The 15,160-nt window shown below is 35.0% G+C and overlaps 1 protein-coding gene across 8 annotated transcripts in view; it reads right to left on the bottom strand.

The window, feature by feature from the left end:
* Positions 1-1,138: 1,138 nt before the first annotated feature.
* Positions 1,139-15,160, bottom strand: part of POSTN (periostin) — an 84,363-nt gene continuing 70,341 nt past the window's right edge. For 3 of the 8 annotated variants that reach the window (XM_040340377.1, XM_040340381.1, XM_040340379.1), the window contains 5 exons: positions 13,354-13,452; positions 12,974-13,057; positions 10,562-10,642; positions 7,883-7,924; positions 1,139-2,214 (listed from right to left, as the gene is read on the bottom strand). In XM_040340377.1, coding sequence (XP_040196311.1) covers positions 2,171-2,214; positions 7,883-7,924; positions 10,562-10,642; positions 12,974-13,057; positions 13,354-13,452 — 350 coding nt within the window. In that variant the 3' untranslated portion in view covers positions 1,139-2,170. Of the gene's footprint in view, positions 2,215-4,272; positions 4,307-7,882; positions 7,925-10,561; positions 10,643-12,973; positions 13,058-13,353; positions 13,453-15,160 lie in introns of all 8 variants that reach the window. The other 5 variants (XM_040340382.1, XM_040340384.1, XM_040340378.1 and 2 more) reach the window with 4 other exon arrangements.

Genomic DNA, 15,160 nt, shown 5'->3' with positions numbered 1-15,160 from the left:
TTCTCACTTCCTGTTCCTCCTCGGTAAGCTTGCCCCCATCATCCGAGCCGTTCTTGCTGCGGGTTAGTCAGCATGCTCGCCCCCTCCCTTGGGACTACATCCCTGCGGGGAGACGCTGTATTTTGCATTCTTTATGTGTGTGTATTATTGTTCACTGGTACCATGTTGAGAAGCGTAAAGGCTATCTGCACCTTTAACTACATGTTGCACCCGTATATAGGGTGTAACATGTTGCTAAGTACCCTAACCCTCATCCTCTGAGCCCCTCTTTCCCCCTCAGTGTGGCTGCGCGGGGCACTGTAAATTAATAAACTACAAGTCCTGACACCCACTGCAGCAGGCAAAATTGCAGTTCTTAATGGGCTATGAGTGCACTAATCAGCACACTAATAGTCCATTAACTTCCTACAGCTCCGTAACTGGAATACTATACAGAGTTATGGACAGAGAGCTGTAGGAAGTGTCTGCAGGAGCCTGACAATGCACTGAACATGGATGCAATATAAGGCTGCAGTTTAAAAAAATGCTATTTTTTTTGCCTGCAAAAACATGTGCATTTAATATTTCTTTCTTAAAGGCGAACCTACCTTTTGGATCACACACTGTATGTATAGAGCCTCTCCCATCCTCTGGAACTCTCCACCTTAATCTGTCCAGCTATCTCCTATTCTGGCCACCTTTAGGTAATCCTTGAAAACAAATTTCTTCAGGGAAGCCTATCCTGGCTCCAACTAACTTCCGAACTTTTAACTCTTTCATCAGCTCATCCCCCACAGTTATTTATTTTTGTATCACTTGCCCCACCCTATTAGATTGTAAGCTGTTATGAGGAGGGCCCTTCTAGCCCTCTGCTATTTTATTGTATTGTATTGTAACTGTACTGTCTGCCTTTATATTGTAAAGTGCTTAGCAAACTGTAAAGCGCTGTGCAAGCACAGAAATAAGTGGCCACACCCAGAGGATATAATTATGGCACGCATGGAGAGAGTAAGCAGTGTTTGCCAAATGACAAAAAAGGCCTAGATATGCATTGCCTCTAAATGTTATATTGGGGAGTAAACATTTTTGTTTTCAGCTTTGTACAGCGCACAGAAATATCCAAATATTTATTAAATAAAAAAACAAAAAAACAATTTGGTGTAATTCAACCACATTTTATTGAGTATTTGTTTAAGAAACAGAGGTATACAGGCACACCCAATAGCTTTTTAAAATTTCTTTAAATAGAAACTAATATTCTAAAACAAATCTTTAGAAATGTGAAAGAAAACATTTTCTGTAAACTTTTCTTAAAGGAATGTAGTAGGAAAAAAGTTAACAACCACAAACTCTGGTGTTCACCAACATTTTTTAAAAAAAAAAAGAAAAGAAAAGAAAAATACTAGCTAGTGGTGCTTATATTACAAATGCTACCAAACTTATTCAGTAAGGCAGCAGATATTATTTTTTAATGTTTTGCCAAAAAGCATATGCTTTATTTTCCACACTCTAAACCCAAATTTAATTTAAATTAGTTTCAGTTCAAAGAAAAAAGACACAAGAATGTAAAGTAATCACTTCTTGCCTAGCATCCTTAGTTGCATTGCAACAACTGAGATAAAATGTAAAAAACAAAAAACAAAAAAAAACAAAAAAAAGCAAATCACTATCATTTTCTGAGTTACAAAAATTGGCATAATTTACAAATAACCCCATTTGAGTTAGTACCAGAAATTAGCACTGAAGGTCTTGGTAAAAAAATAATAAAAAAAATGAAAGCACCACATTATGTAAAGTGTTTTAAACACAGAATCCCTGAAGAAAATGATTCATTTGAACTCTAAGAAAACAGAGATTCAAGATTCTTGTAAGAAATGGTGGCTGTTCATGAAGTGGTATAGCTTTGTCTAGATTTTATTTCCAAATATTTGTATTTAGCACAAGATCACAACCTATTGTAGGTAATTTTAGAGGGTGGAATATTAGGAACTATTCATTATCTTTATACATTCAGGTTTTTTTTGGTTCATGCTCAAAAAATACTCCACCCTTAAAAAATAATTGTATACAAATATATTTGTGCAAGATGACAGACAATCCAAATGATCCTTATTCCAATGTAATATACTCCTTGACTTGTTAACACGCTGATCTTCTATAATTCTGATAACAGCAATCGGTTCTCATGAATTTATGACTTGTGACTTCTTCTCTGCTTTCTTCTCACTACTGGACCTGTTAAAGATGAATAAATAGGATAATTTCACAGTAGAATCTGCGACCACAGTCATACACAATACCAGTGTTAGAACCTATTGAAATATTTGTTAGTACACAAGAATTGGATCTGATTTACTATGTGGGAAGTAAGGCAAAATCAAGTACAGTAAAATCTTGGATTGCGAGGATTATTCGTTCCAGAAACATGCTTGTGATCCAAAGCACTTGTATATCAAAAGCAAATTTCCCCATAATAATGGAAACTCAAATGATTCGTTCCACAACCATTTATTCATAGGTCCTTCAATTTAAATTCCATATAAAAAGATTATGGCAATGTGATAGATTGTGTAACCATAACATGTCCATCCACAAATGGAAGCCTCTACAAGGGGATTAGAAGCGAAATCCAGCAGGAGCTACAGAGTATAAAAGAGAAGAGAAGCGCCTCTAAGTGTAGCAATATGTTGCTAAATGTTGTACCTTCATTAAATGTAAAATTGTTCTACATGTAGAGGTGCCTCTCCTCTCTTTTATATTCAGTTGTGACATGATGCCACTTGTACATCAAGTCAAACTGTATTTAAACATGTTGCTTGTCTTGCAAAATGCTCTCAAACCAAGGTTTTACTGTATAGTAGGCCTGTTTTCATTAGAGAAATTTGGAAGAGAAGCTCTAGGAGTTAATGATAGGCTACTTGCAATCACAAAATTTCACTGATAATCATATCACATTTGTACATCAGACTCCCATTTCTAAGAATATGAACATTTTTGAAGGTTTCTTATCAACCAGTCAGTTTGCTGCTTTTGTGATGTAACTTTTATTTTTTGTCTGTTTTTTGCTCTTTGTCCGCTGTTGGAATAGTTCAGTATTTTTTGGAAGCTTGGTTAAAATTTTGCAAGCAATATAAATTTGGCAGGTGGAGGAGCATACTGTAATTCACACCATCAGTTCAATCAGCCCTTTGCTTTAAAGTAAACATGTGGCCAGGCTATTTTCACATACTTAAAGCGGAGGTCCACCTAAAGAAAAAATATTAAAAGCCAGCAGCTACAAATACTGCAGCTGCTGACTTTTAATAAATGGATACTTACCTGTCCAGGGTGCCCACGATGTCGGCAGCCGAAGATGAGCAATCGCTCCTCTCTCGGCTGCCCCCGCCACCATCCTCGGTGAGGGAACCAGGAAGTGAAGCATTGCGGCTTCACTGCCCGGTTCCCTACTGCGTATGTGCGAGTTGTGCCGTGCATTTTCACTGGTCCCCGCTGTGTTTGGGGAACTGTGTGTTTATGTGGTTATTCTGTGGATATCTCTCCCTGGAAGTGGGTGCAAATACCCGTATTATACAGGTATTCCGATGAGCGGAAGTTCCACTTTAAAAAGCAGTAAATAATCTTTAAAACTCGTTCTCACTGATCTCTATAGCTACGGTCAATGTAGAGTAAACAATCCTTAAAAATTACAACAGAGACTCATCGGTTACAGCAGATTTCTGAGCAGCTACAGCACCTGCTTTTTTAATTTACCTTGGAAGGTTGGTAGACAGCCTGGCCCCTGCTGCCAGATGAATCAAAGGAATGTGAGTTGAGATTTCATTGTCTGATTAATTTATCCCCAATGTGTGCCGCTACAGAGATCAGTGAGGACTTGATTTAAAGTTCCCTAACTGCAATGAAGTATAGGTAAATATTTGAATGCCCATAACCTGGCCACATGTTCATTTCAGTCTTTATGGCTAGGTTCACATCTGTGTGAGTGTTTTTTGTTGCTGTCATCAGACCCCTTTTCATCTCTATAATGAAGAAAGCTACATGTAGAATCCAGTGTATACAGAGGAAGGTCTGACAATCAGTAAACACAAAATTCAACTCTCTGCCCCTTGACCACGCATGTTAGGGTTACTTTTCCTCGGAAAAAGCTTTATCTGCTTTTAATTGCTTTCTCTAATTTTGAAAATGTTGGCTATTCATAAGTGGATCAGATAAAACAATATTTGAATACATATTACCAAGAAAATACTGGCATGCTGTTAGGGCAAAAGCAAAAGCATAGCATTAGTGAAGCTCTACCTTATGCTGCAAGGCCATGTGAGTGCAAATTAGCCTAAAACACAAAAGCAAAAGAGTTCAGTGGTTTAATTTTCCAGTATCAGTGTAAGATCACCTTTCGAGTCATACACAATTATTCTTACATGTTGATTCTTAGTTAAATAAATTTAAGCACACCCAATGTTATGAAAGAGGCCAGCGATGTATGTAATTTTAATACAGTTAATATTTAGCTCTTATCTTCACCCCCAGTAGGACCTGCGCATGTTACAAGTTCTTCTTCTTCTGTATCATGTGTCGATTATTAATGTGAGTGTATCATATATCACTTATTAAAGTTACATTCAAATATCTGCTTTTGTCAAGAGGGTAAAACAGATTTGTACACTAAAAGTTTCTAATTGGTTTAACATTTTTCAATGCATGAGACACACATGGAATAAATAATCTTTCATAAAGATGGACAAATTAAAATGTTCCTATAATATAACATACTGCGTGTATCTTCCAATGTGCAAAGTTCCCATCTAACTTGAACCTTAAACATATGGTTGATATTTTGGTAAGTAGCATTGGACCCCCTGGCTGGTCATCTGTAGGATCATTGTTTATCCCAAAACTTGTACTGTAGGTGTTATCATGATCCCTGCATGCAAACATGTGCGTTTAAATGAATGCTCGTGCAAAGGAATACAATCATGCGCTTGAGCTCAACCTACAATGCATTTTTACTCAGCCACTTTAAATAATAAATTCATTTTAAAGTGTGGCTAAATTCTTATTCTCACTAGTTTGTGATGGTTGGTGTAATGTTAAATAACATGTTGCATTTATCAATGATATGCAGCCAGCAACCCATACTAACTAACTGTAAATCAGCTTTCGGTAGTTTGACTACAGAAAATTGATGGACATTACCATCTCACTGGTTGCTTCATATTACAGGATATTGTAGCTTTTAAACATTGTTATTGAATACAACTTACATTGGTTTTCAAGTAATGTTAAAATTCAGTGAATTCATGTAAAAAATATATTATGTACGTATTCAGTATTATAATTTTTTTGCCGTTCATTTGTCATAAATACTGAGCTGTTTAGCCACCCAAGTCACAGTCCAAGGACGTGAAATATTACAGAACCCAAGAACATACAATTATGTGGATTAAACAACTCTCAAGGTTTCAGGAACTGATGACTAATAGGAATGACTTTATTAACCAAGTCATTTAAATATTCCAGTGTATCTTTCCAAGTGGGCAGCACTTCAGGATGAATGTTATTTTCCTTTTCTTTTCTCTATGTATCTTTTTCTGCTAACAAAAAGGAGTCTCACATCATTATTACTAATAGCTGCCTTCTGTTATCTCACTTTGCTGTATCCTGAATTATTAAATGGTATATCCATTATTTTTTTTGCACACTTTTTAAAGACACATGATCAATAAAACATGTGCTCATCTGTTGTTTGAGTATTTAATTTCACAATACGTTTTTACTTTGAAAGCATTTATTAAAATATAAGGTGAATAATGCATGTGGCTTCTTTTTTTTTTTTTAAGGTCATGGCATTGAGGTAGATTTACTAAAACTGGTGCACTCAGAATCTGGTGCAGCTGTGCATGGTGGCCAATAAGCTTCTAAATTTAGCTTGGTCATTTAAGTTTTGGCAATAAAACCTGGAAGCTGATTGGTTTCATTGCAGAGCTACACCAGATGTTACACTCTCCGGATTTAGTAAATAACCCTCATTGAGTCCTCCAATATCAATTTAACTGAATATATAGAGAGCTGTTCGCAAAGGTAATTCTGGGTTCAATGTTGAATAGATAAATGCAACATCTCCAGAATAATGCCACTATTTCCCCATTAGTGTATGTTGTTATCCTAGGCTAAAAATGAATGAATTTTTATTTTCCTTGCATGTGATTGGGTATTCTTTACTAAGCTCTGGGGCAAGTGCCCTTGCAGAGTGTAATTGCACTTGGAAAGTGCACAGTCCATTTGCCTTTTGTAAATCAACCCCTCGGCCCACACTAGTGGTCCAAACTGCGGCTATTTGCTTGCATTTCTCAAACCCTTGGGGCACTATGCCTCCTACTGACATCAGCGATGAGGCATAATTCCTTACACTGACACCAACAATGGAGCATAATTTTATCTATTGACACCCAATGATGGAACATTATTTTTCCCACTGATCTAAGTAAAGGAACGCTATCCCTCCTATTATTACCAATGATAGGGCATGATTCCATCCACTGACATTAATTACAGGGAACGATTCCTTCCACTGACAATAATTATGGGATACAATTAACATTTTTTTTTCTCTCACTGACCATAAATCCAGAGGCATTGTTTACTCCCACTTACACTGGGGCATTTTCTAGTCTCACTGGTGTCAGCCTGACCCCCCCCCCCTATATTCTGAAGGACAGTAAACTGCCCCTTTGTTTAGAAAGCTTGTTGACCCCTGGTCTACACCATCAGTTCTAGACCTGGTTTAATCAGTCTGCCCATATATTTAGGAATAACAGCAGTTCCTAATAGCTTTGGAAGGTATCTCTTCTGGATCACTGGGGTTTATTTACTAAAGACAAACAGACTGTTCACTCTTCAAGGGAAAAACAGACAACTCTCTGCTGACTTCCATCTCTCAGTCATGATGATACTTTTCTGATGATACTTTTCATGATGGGGTATTTTCAAAGTTCATTTCTACATATTCGTTAACCTTAGATAGAATTCCTCTGCAAAGTGAGCAGCCAGGTTACCATTTAGTAAATCAACCCCAATGCATCCAGTATACTTTATGACACATAAAATCCCACCTTGCATTGACCGTTCAGTGAGGTGTGGAACTATTGTTTATGTAGTGAATATAGTCTGCTTGCATTTCTAAAGCTCAGCCACCCCTTCCTGATTTTGTTATATATGTTATTTAAGCAGGTATTACCCCCAAGCAAATCTTTAAATATTTAAGCTATATCAGATCTCTTGTGAAACATAGTAAACATGTTTTGGCTTGATTTCTGCAAGTCTTTCTGGCAATGATATACTTTCTATGCTGCCAGTGTTAATATGACTGCTTTGCATATTATAATGACAACAATCATGTTAAAATGCTCACGATTAGGAAAGCAGCAGTGTAAAGTTTCAGACAGCTCTTTACTACAAATAAACTTCCTAAAATATTTACTTACCTAAAAATAATTAAAACGCTGTATTCTGCATGCATATATTTGTATCTATTTTGCATTAGCCATATACTTATACTTTAAAACCCCTTAGATTAACAACAGAGTGACAGTTAAAATTAGTTCATGGTATAATATGTATTTGCGTGGCTCTGTGTATCAGAAAGCATATTGCAACCACCAATGAGGTAGTGGTCCCCATAGCATTGCAACATGCAAGAATGTAATAAACCTCCAACCAGAAAAAAAAATAAACACTTGATCACAAAGTTATTGGACTTTGATGGGGAAGATCTATCATTGGTTGCTAACAGAATTGGGCACAAGCACAGACATGATTTTAGCACACACCCTTAGCAATGGAAATTTCCACTTTTGGGATTTAATACAATAAAGACATTAAACTGTAACAAATCAAAAACGTAAAATACCTTGTATCCTTCTGACAGTCTGTACTTTTCTAACCTGAGGTTCTGGATACAAGGAGAAGAAGAAGAAGAAAATAAATAATAAGATAACAGCACTTAGTGGAAAAGCAATATCATTATCTAAAAGGACTATAAAAAGCCTGATCAGTCTTCTGTATTAAGTTTTCTTACAAAACAAAGATCTGAGAATAAACATATGGCTGTTTTCCTGTTGTCACCAAGCAAATTGTTATCAATATCTTTTATAAAATTATTAGAATTACTAGTTTCATAGGTATTATAAAATCACAATGCTACCATTTGATGAAATGTATTTATAGAATGGTCTTACATGTCCAACCTTATTAACCTTCATGCTGATTAATGTCTCATTTGAAATATTATAAAAACATTTTTATAAATTTGCATTTCTTTACAATTCTTAAAATCGAACATTTTCCAATGCCAGAAGTTTGCAAATAACAATTTTCTTCATGTTTGTGCACTTACACAAACTGTTTCTGCAATATAATCCTGGTCATTTAAAGATATATACAACTAACCACTAGTAAAGAAAAAAGATTTCAATACAGATATTCATGGTCAAGGTTAAAATTATATATAAAAGATGACCTAAGGATCTGAATACAATTTTATATCCTGGGTATGTAGGAAAAGCCACTAAATTAGCAACCAATCAGCTTTCAGGTTTTATTGTCAGAGCTTAATTGAGCAAGCTGAAGTTAGAAGTTGCTTGGCTACTATGAACAGATGCACCAGATTCTGTGTGCACCCATTTTAGTAAATCTCCCTCTATGTCACATATGAGTAGCTCATTAGCTGCAGCAATAATGAAGAGCAATTGTAGCTTTAGGTTGTGAACTTGTGATAACTGTATGAAGTACAACAGATAGGAGAAGCCCAATCTGAGCTTAAATTATGCTGATTATTTACATAGAAATTATAAATATTGTTAAAGTACAAATTTGTAATGGGTTTAACATTAGATTCTAACTTCATATTAGCATTTAGTTTATTTAATGTTTGAAGAAAACATTCAGTTTTATATATCAAGCTTTATGCCTTTAAAGTTTACATGTGATGTGCCTAACTCAAGCACATCCAATCACCCAATACATACAATGTATCCATAGGCATGTTTAAAAATCTATCTTACTTTTACCTATATTGATTTCAATCATTATCAGGACACTAGATTCTGTTATGGGCTTTAGTAGAAGACTAGAAGGGCACTAGAAGGGCAATGCTTCATTCCTACCCAGTTAATCGTCAATTTTTTATGGGTCAACCACAGCAGCGCTATACACACACTATATGTTCACCAATTGGTAGCTGTGATTGTAGCAAGATTTTTTTTTATTAACTCATGTAATTTATGAGATAAACATTTTACTTTACTGTCATGTCATCAATGTCACCAACCTTACCTTTTAACCTCTGTATATGTTCAATTGGTGTGAGTTGTTAGGGCCCACTATGCTGTTCTCATTACACATAGTGCCCCTTTTAAACTATATTTACCATGAGAAAATTATATACAAGACAGTATGGCTCTAAAAAGGCATTTCTAGACAGACTGCATTGGCGTGATGAAAACTCCCCTTTTAGTCCAGAATGTCGCAGATAGTTTAGCTGAGGGAGGAGTGACTGGACACTGTCATGGAGACTGGAAATTAAAACGGTGTATAAAACTCAGGAGGAGACTATGAGAAAGTCAATCTCCTAAAAAAAAAAATGAACAGCACTGAGGAAACCCTTAGAAGATAGAAAATGTGAGGTTGGATTTCTAATTCCAATATTCTATGTTTTTTTTTGCATAATAGAAACCTGTTTGAAGTACTTGCCCCTTTTAACTTATACCTTACACATTTATGGTTCAGCTTTAAAGGGGCCATAGACTTTAGACTGTGGCTGGGTATGAGCAAACAATGGCAGAAATATCTTCCCCCCACCTAATGTATGTCACAGCTAGACAAATAACACGTTTTGGGCCATAAAATACAATGTAAACATTTTTATCCCAATAAAAAATTGAGAGTGTCTACCATGGATTGCCATACCCTACAGTCATCCTAACTGTGATCCGTTTCTGCCATTGGTGACCATATTACATCTATGAGCACCTTTACAAACAAGATCATGTTTATTAGGTACAGTTGGATATTACAATTATATAACATTATATTAGCACAGAAATATCCACCCATTTTCAACTGTAAATTAGTTATGAATAATATTTTGTTAGATACCAAAAAGAGCTAAGTTAAAAAGGATTATGTTGATTCAACATTGGCTAAGGTCTACCAAACACATGCCATAAAGAGGGTTAGGGGAGGAATGAATCTTTGTTTTTTTAATTATTTTTAAATTTTTTGTATTTCTTCCAAATATGTCAGAATTATGTTTTTCAAATATGAAACAAAAATATGACACAAACAAATGTTCATTGTCCCCTTTTGTTAGTTGTTTTTTAAAGACTAAATTGTATCACAAATGAGCTTCCAAGTAAATTTGATTTTTTTTCACTCCTAAAATTGTTCCAATTGTTGCGAATATCTGTGTAGAACCAATAAATAAAATATACAACTTTAGTCTTCAAAAAGAAGTGATTGCTCCAGAAGCTTACCATCACCAGCATAACCTTTGTTATGTGTTATTAGTTTCCCAGTTTCACTTACTAACCTCCCTGGAGAAGCTTTTTCAGTTCTTCATCGTCAAGTAATTGTGTATCACCTTCAATGAACTTGGATACCTTGGTGACTTCTAATAGGATACATGTTTATGGCATCAATATTCAGGAATGTATGTATGAACCAGAGGGTTGACATAACCCATACAGCAGTATTTAATGCATACAGGGCAAAGAGAAAATGAATTAAAGACCCTATTATCCTTAACTCTAAATATTCCTAATTTGTTTATTAATAGATAGATGGAGAATGCAAACTCAGACATGTAGGAATGGTGTTCCTGGAGACATGGAAGAATTCTACACATGGAAGGGAATATTTGAACATAAAATGAATTTCAACATAACACCAATTGTATTATGTTAAACCTCTTATGTACTTACTGAATGAGTTACTAAATATTTGCCAGAACAGAGATTCTGAAAAAAAGGTGAATTACCTTTTTTTATATAAAGTCTCTGTTTAGCCTATTTGTACCAGTCAATGCAAACAACAAACCATTGGCCATATAAGGTCATCAATAACCTACATCTAGACTGTTAAAACACGTATAAATAAAACAAAGAAGCTAAAGCAAAGTGTTTTTTTTTTCATTACAAACAATTCACTATATTATCACCTGTTAAAAAACTGACTTTTTTGGTTTTTAAATGATAGACTACTACTTAACTCCATAAATATACCATTATTGTTTATGCACACTAACTATAGGGTATGATTTACCGGTGGTAAACCCAGTGAAGATTTATTTGTTTTAAAATGACAGCAAATTAAAGAGCAAAATTAAATGACTTTACAGAGTACACACATTTGTGGACATATTTGCGATAGGCAATAAAGAACGTTACTGGGGATTAAAGTGGAGTTCCAGCTTGTTTTCTTTTTTAAAACACCCACGTGATCTTCGCGACTAATCCTATACATAATGGTATTAGTAATACATGTATGTTTTATCACCCTTTTTCTTTAAAAAAAACCCTCACCCAGCTGTACCAGCGAGCGCAGTTCCATTTTCAGTATAGGCATCTGAAGCCCACTCGTTCCTCCTTCTGGGATATGGTGCTGCTAGCTACCCAGTATGCACCTCCCAATCTCGTGCATGTGCATTGCATACAAAGTGCAGATTTGGAACTAGAAGTGGAGGCTGCCCATTGACTCCTGAGATTGATGACACTCATATCTCAGGAGCCAATGCACGGTGGAAAGGATCTACCAAGCCGTGGTGAGGTACAGTGGAAGCAGAGCTTTTACCTTCAAAATAAGGTATATAAATGTAGGGGGAAAAAAGTGTCCAATGAGAAATGGTACAGTGATCACGAACATGGGGGTGCAAAATTTTAAATGTGGGTGGAACTCTGCTTTAAAGAATGTGTGTGTCTTTTAATAAGTAGCTAAACAGATAGTGGATTTGATGCAGAAAAGTCATGCTTTTGGAAAAAAAAACATGGATTTACCCTATGAAGCGGAGTCCTTATAAGGATTTTCAGCTTCTCCCTCCTTGACATTCCTTTATTAGGAAAAGCTTAAATGGTTGCACCCCTAAGTACCTTAAATGAGCTTAAAACGAATACAATAATACTATGCTATTTCAATATCCATCTCCTATGTTCCTTCTAAGGAAGTAAAGCAGTGGTCTAGGAATTGTGTCAAGGATTTTGTATCTTTCTGTCTCTGTGAGGTTGAATATGATTAGGAGACTATGTGGTTAAAGTCAGGATAACATAGAGGAAAAAAACAGAATATATGATCATTTGTGATCATTTATGATCAAATTGTTGTGTTACGCATATACACTATTTTTGGAAAAATCCTATGGAATAGCATATAAGGATATGTTTTTTGATTTATGCTGAAAATAAAGTGATATCTCTTTTGAAACATCTCTTTTGAATTATTCTAGCCTTTGAAGTCCCACTCCCCCAAGTTTGCTATTTTTTTCAATAAAAATTGTAAATACAATTTTCCTTAAGCTATTGCTGATTTTATTGCAGCACAGCTTACTGGACCTGTCTGTCTGTTTCTGGTGGTTGAAAGTTTTGATTGAAATAAGCAGACAAATGTCTTCACGTTTAACTTTAACAGCAAATTGGTGGTACTATTCTAGTTTATTTACTGTAATAATACTAGAGTCACTGGAATGCCCTAATGGAGACACAGTCAGTAATAAAAACCTGATGAGGTTTCAAAGGTTTCAAAGTAAGCTATAAAATTCTATTTTATTGCTGTTTGCATCTCTTTTGGGGAGATTTCAAGTGACAAGGGGAAGAAGTAATGGAATATTTATCCTTGGATGACACTAACCTCTTAGTTTGTAAAATATCCAAAATGTTTACTAGATGCATATGTTACTAAATAGCTAAATTGCACTTTTTCACTTTATAGGATCATAAAAATATATACAAACCTTCCTCTAGCCTCCTTTTAAGTTCATCATCACTAATATCACCTCCGATACCAGTGGAGACACGAGTGTATTTTATTTCAGGACCTGTAAACAAATGAACCAGCAAACTCTTAATATAGTCCTATGTAACCATCCTTTTACCAAAAGCAGAAGATAAAATAGAATTTAAAATAGAAATGTCATTTTGGGGAATGTTTTTCTTTCTTTAAGGCAGAAGGAAGTATATCGCTCACCATTTATCTTGATGATATACACTTTCTTAGCCTGAAAATGTAAATTTTGTAGACACTAGAGTGTTGTTTTTATACTGAACTTGAAGACATCATCAGAAGAGATGATTGGAGAACAGAATTATGAAAGACCCGACGTTTTTACTTTACCTTCTCTGATCACTTTAGTTATTTGAGTTTCGCCTTCCTTTACCAGTTTAAAATTTGGCTCACCTTCAATCACTCTAGTGATCTTAGAAATTGTGGGTTCTAACAAAGTTGATTGTAAAAAGGAAAAAACAAGAGAACTGAAATGTTTAACATAATAATTTGATTAAATATATTTGTTCATTTAAAACAGAAAAAGACTGGAAAAAATTATTAATTAAATTTATTCATTTTCTGTTGGCATATATTTTTGTCGGTTAGGCAGCTGTGACAATAAAGTGATTGTAAACCCTCACATATAGATACAGTATAGCCAGTGAAGCGATAAGTGAAGCGATTCATAAGTTGTACCTGCATATCTGCAACCCTCTTTTCTCTAAATGTATTGCACTGTGAGAGAAAAGCTGAGCGTAATCAGAGACCTGAGTTTAGGGAATGGACATACCCCCTTCTATACAAGCTCATAGAGAAACAATGTAAAGCTGAGGCTATTAATCACAGGCTGTGTGCTGGTGCTCACCTCCCTGCTCCCCTCAATCCCCTGGAGTCAGCAAAACATGTCAGAAATTGCAGATAGCAGAAGAGCGAGACTGCAGACAGAAAAAAACACTCTGTGCTTTGGATTAAGGCAAGTAGACAGTATAGAAGCATAAGCTTTTTTCATTTGTCATGTCAGAGGTTTACAACCAGTTTAGGAATACACAACTGCATTTTTTTTTTAAAATTTCAATAATTTACTCTTGTTTGTACAAATAAGGAGAAGCAAAGATCCTGCAGTTTTCCACTTTACCTTCAACAAACACTTTATTCAGTTCTATTTTTTCCTTTCATTACCGCCTTCAATCACCCTAGTGGTTTTAGTAATGGTGCGTACTGATATGTAAGATTATATTATTCCTTAGATTGCACATATTAAAATGTGCATTGTAGCTATTATTAAGGAATATTATTTTGGATTTAAATACTTTGTGTGAGAAAAAAAAGTACAAATTAACTTAGTATGTAGAAGTAAAGAAAGGCAGAATAGATTTTCTACCTTTTTACTTTACCTCCTTAAATCAATTTTGTCAAATAAGTCTCACCCTCCTTAGCCAGTTTAAATCCTGTCTCACCTTTAATTACTCTAGTGATCTTAGTCATGATGGGTTCTCATCATTTAATTTTGAAACAGAAAGTAAAATAATCAGACATTTAAGTTACTTTTTTACTGCTTGACTGAACAACATACATTAGCTTTTTCGATTGAGACATATGTCAATGTTAGATTAGCACCTGAACGACCACGACATACAGGGATATACAGGTAATACTGACATAAAACCACACACATAGGTTGGACTTGATGGACACTTTTTTTCAACCTCTCCTTCTATGTAACTATGTAATTGCAAAATCAGTTTATTATATAAAAAGGGGTTGCAGATTTGACTTGCTTCAATTCCTTTAGCCAACAGTGACTAGTGTTATTGTGTTTTTTTTATTATTATTTGCATGCAAATTAAGCGGATCATTTATTTTCTATGAATCAAATTCAAATGTATAAACACACACACACACTAACACACATCTTAAATACAAATAATTATTTCAGGAATTATCTCCAGTACAAAAAGTATATATTGCCTAAGATAATTTACACACACTGTCTGTTGTATCATGCAACTGTAGCAGGCAGGTGAGAAAGAAAAAAAAGAGAAGTTCCTTTAAACACTATAAACACTTGCAGTGAGGGAAAAAGTATTTGATCCCCTGCTGATTTTGTACAGATTTTTCCACTGACAAAGAAATGATCAGTCTAAAATTTTAAAGG

The sequence above is a fragment of the Rana temporaria genome, chromosome 2 (assembly GCF_905171775.1).
Source record: "Rana temporaria chromosome 2, aRanTem1.1, whole genome shotgun sequence".
NCBI classification, from domain to species: Eukaryota; Metazoa; Chordata; class Amphibia; order Anura; family Ranidae; genus Rana; species Rana temporaria.
This window is presented reverse-complemented; position numbering and strand designations above follow the sequence as displayed.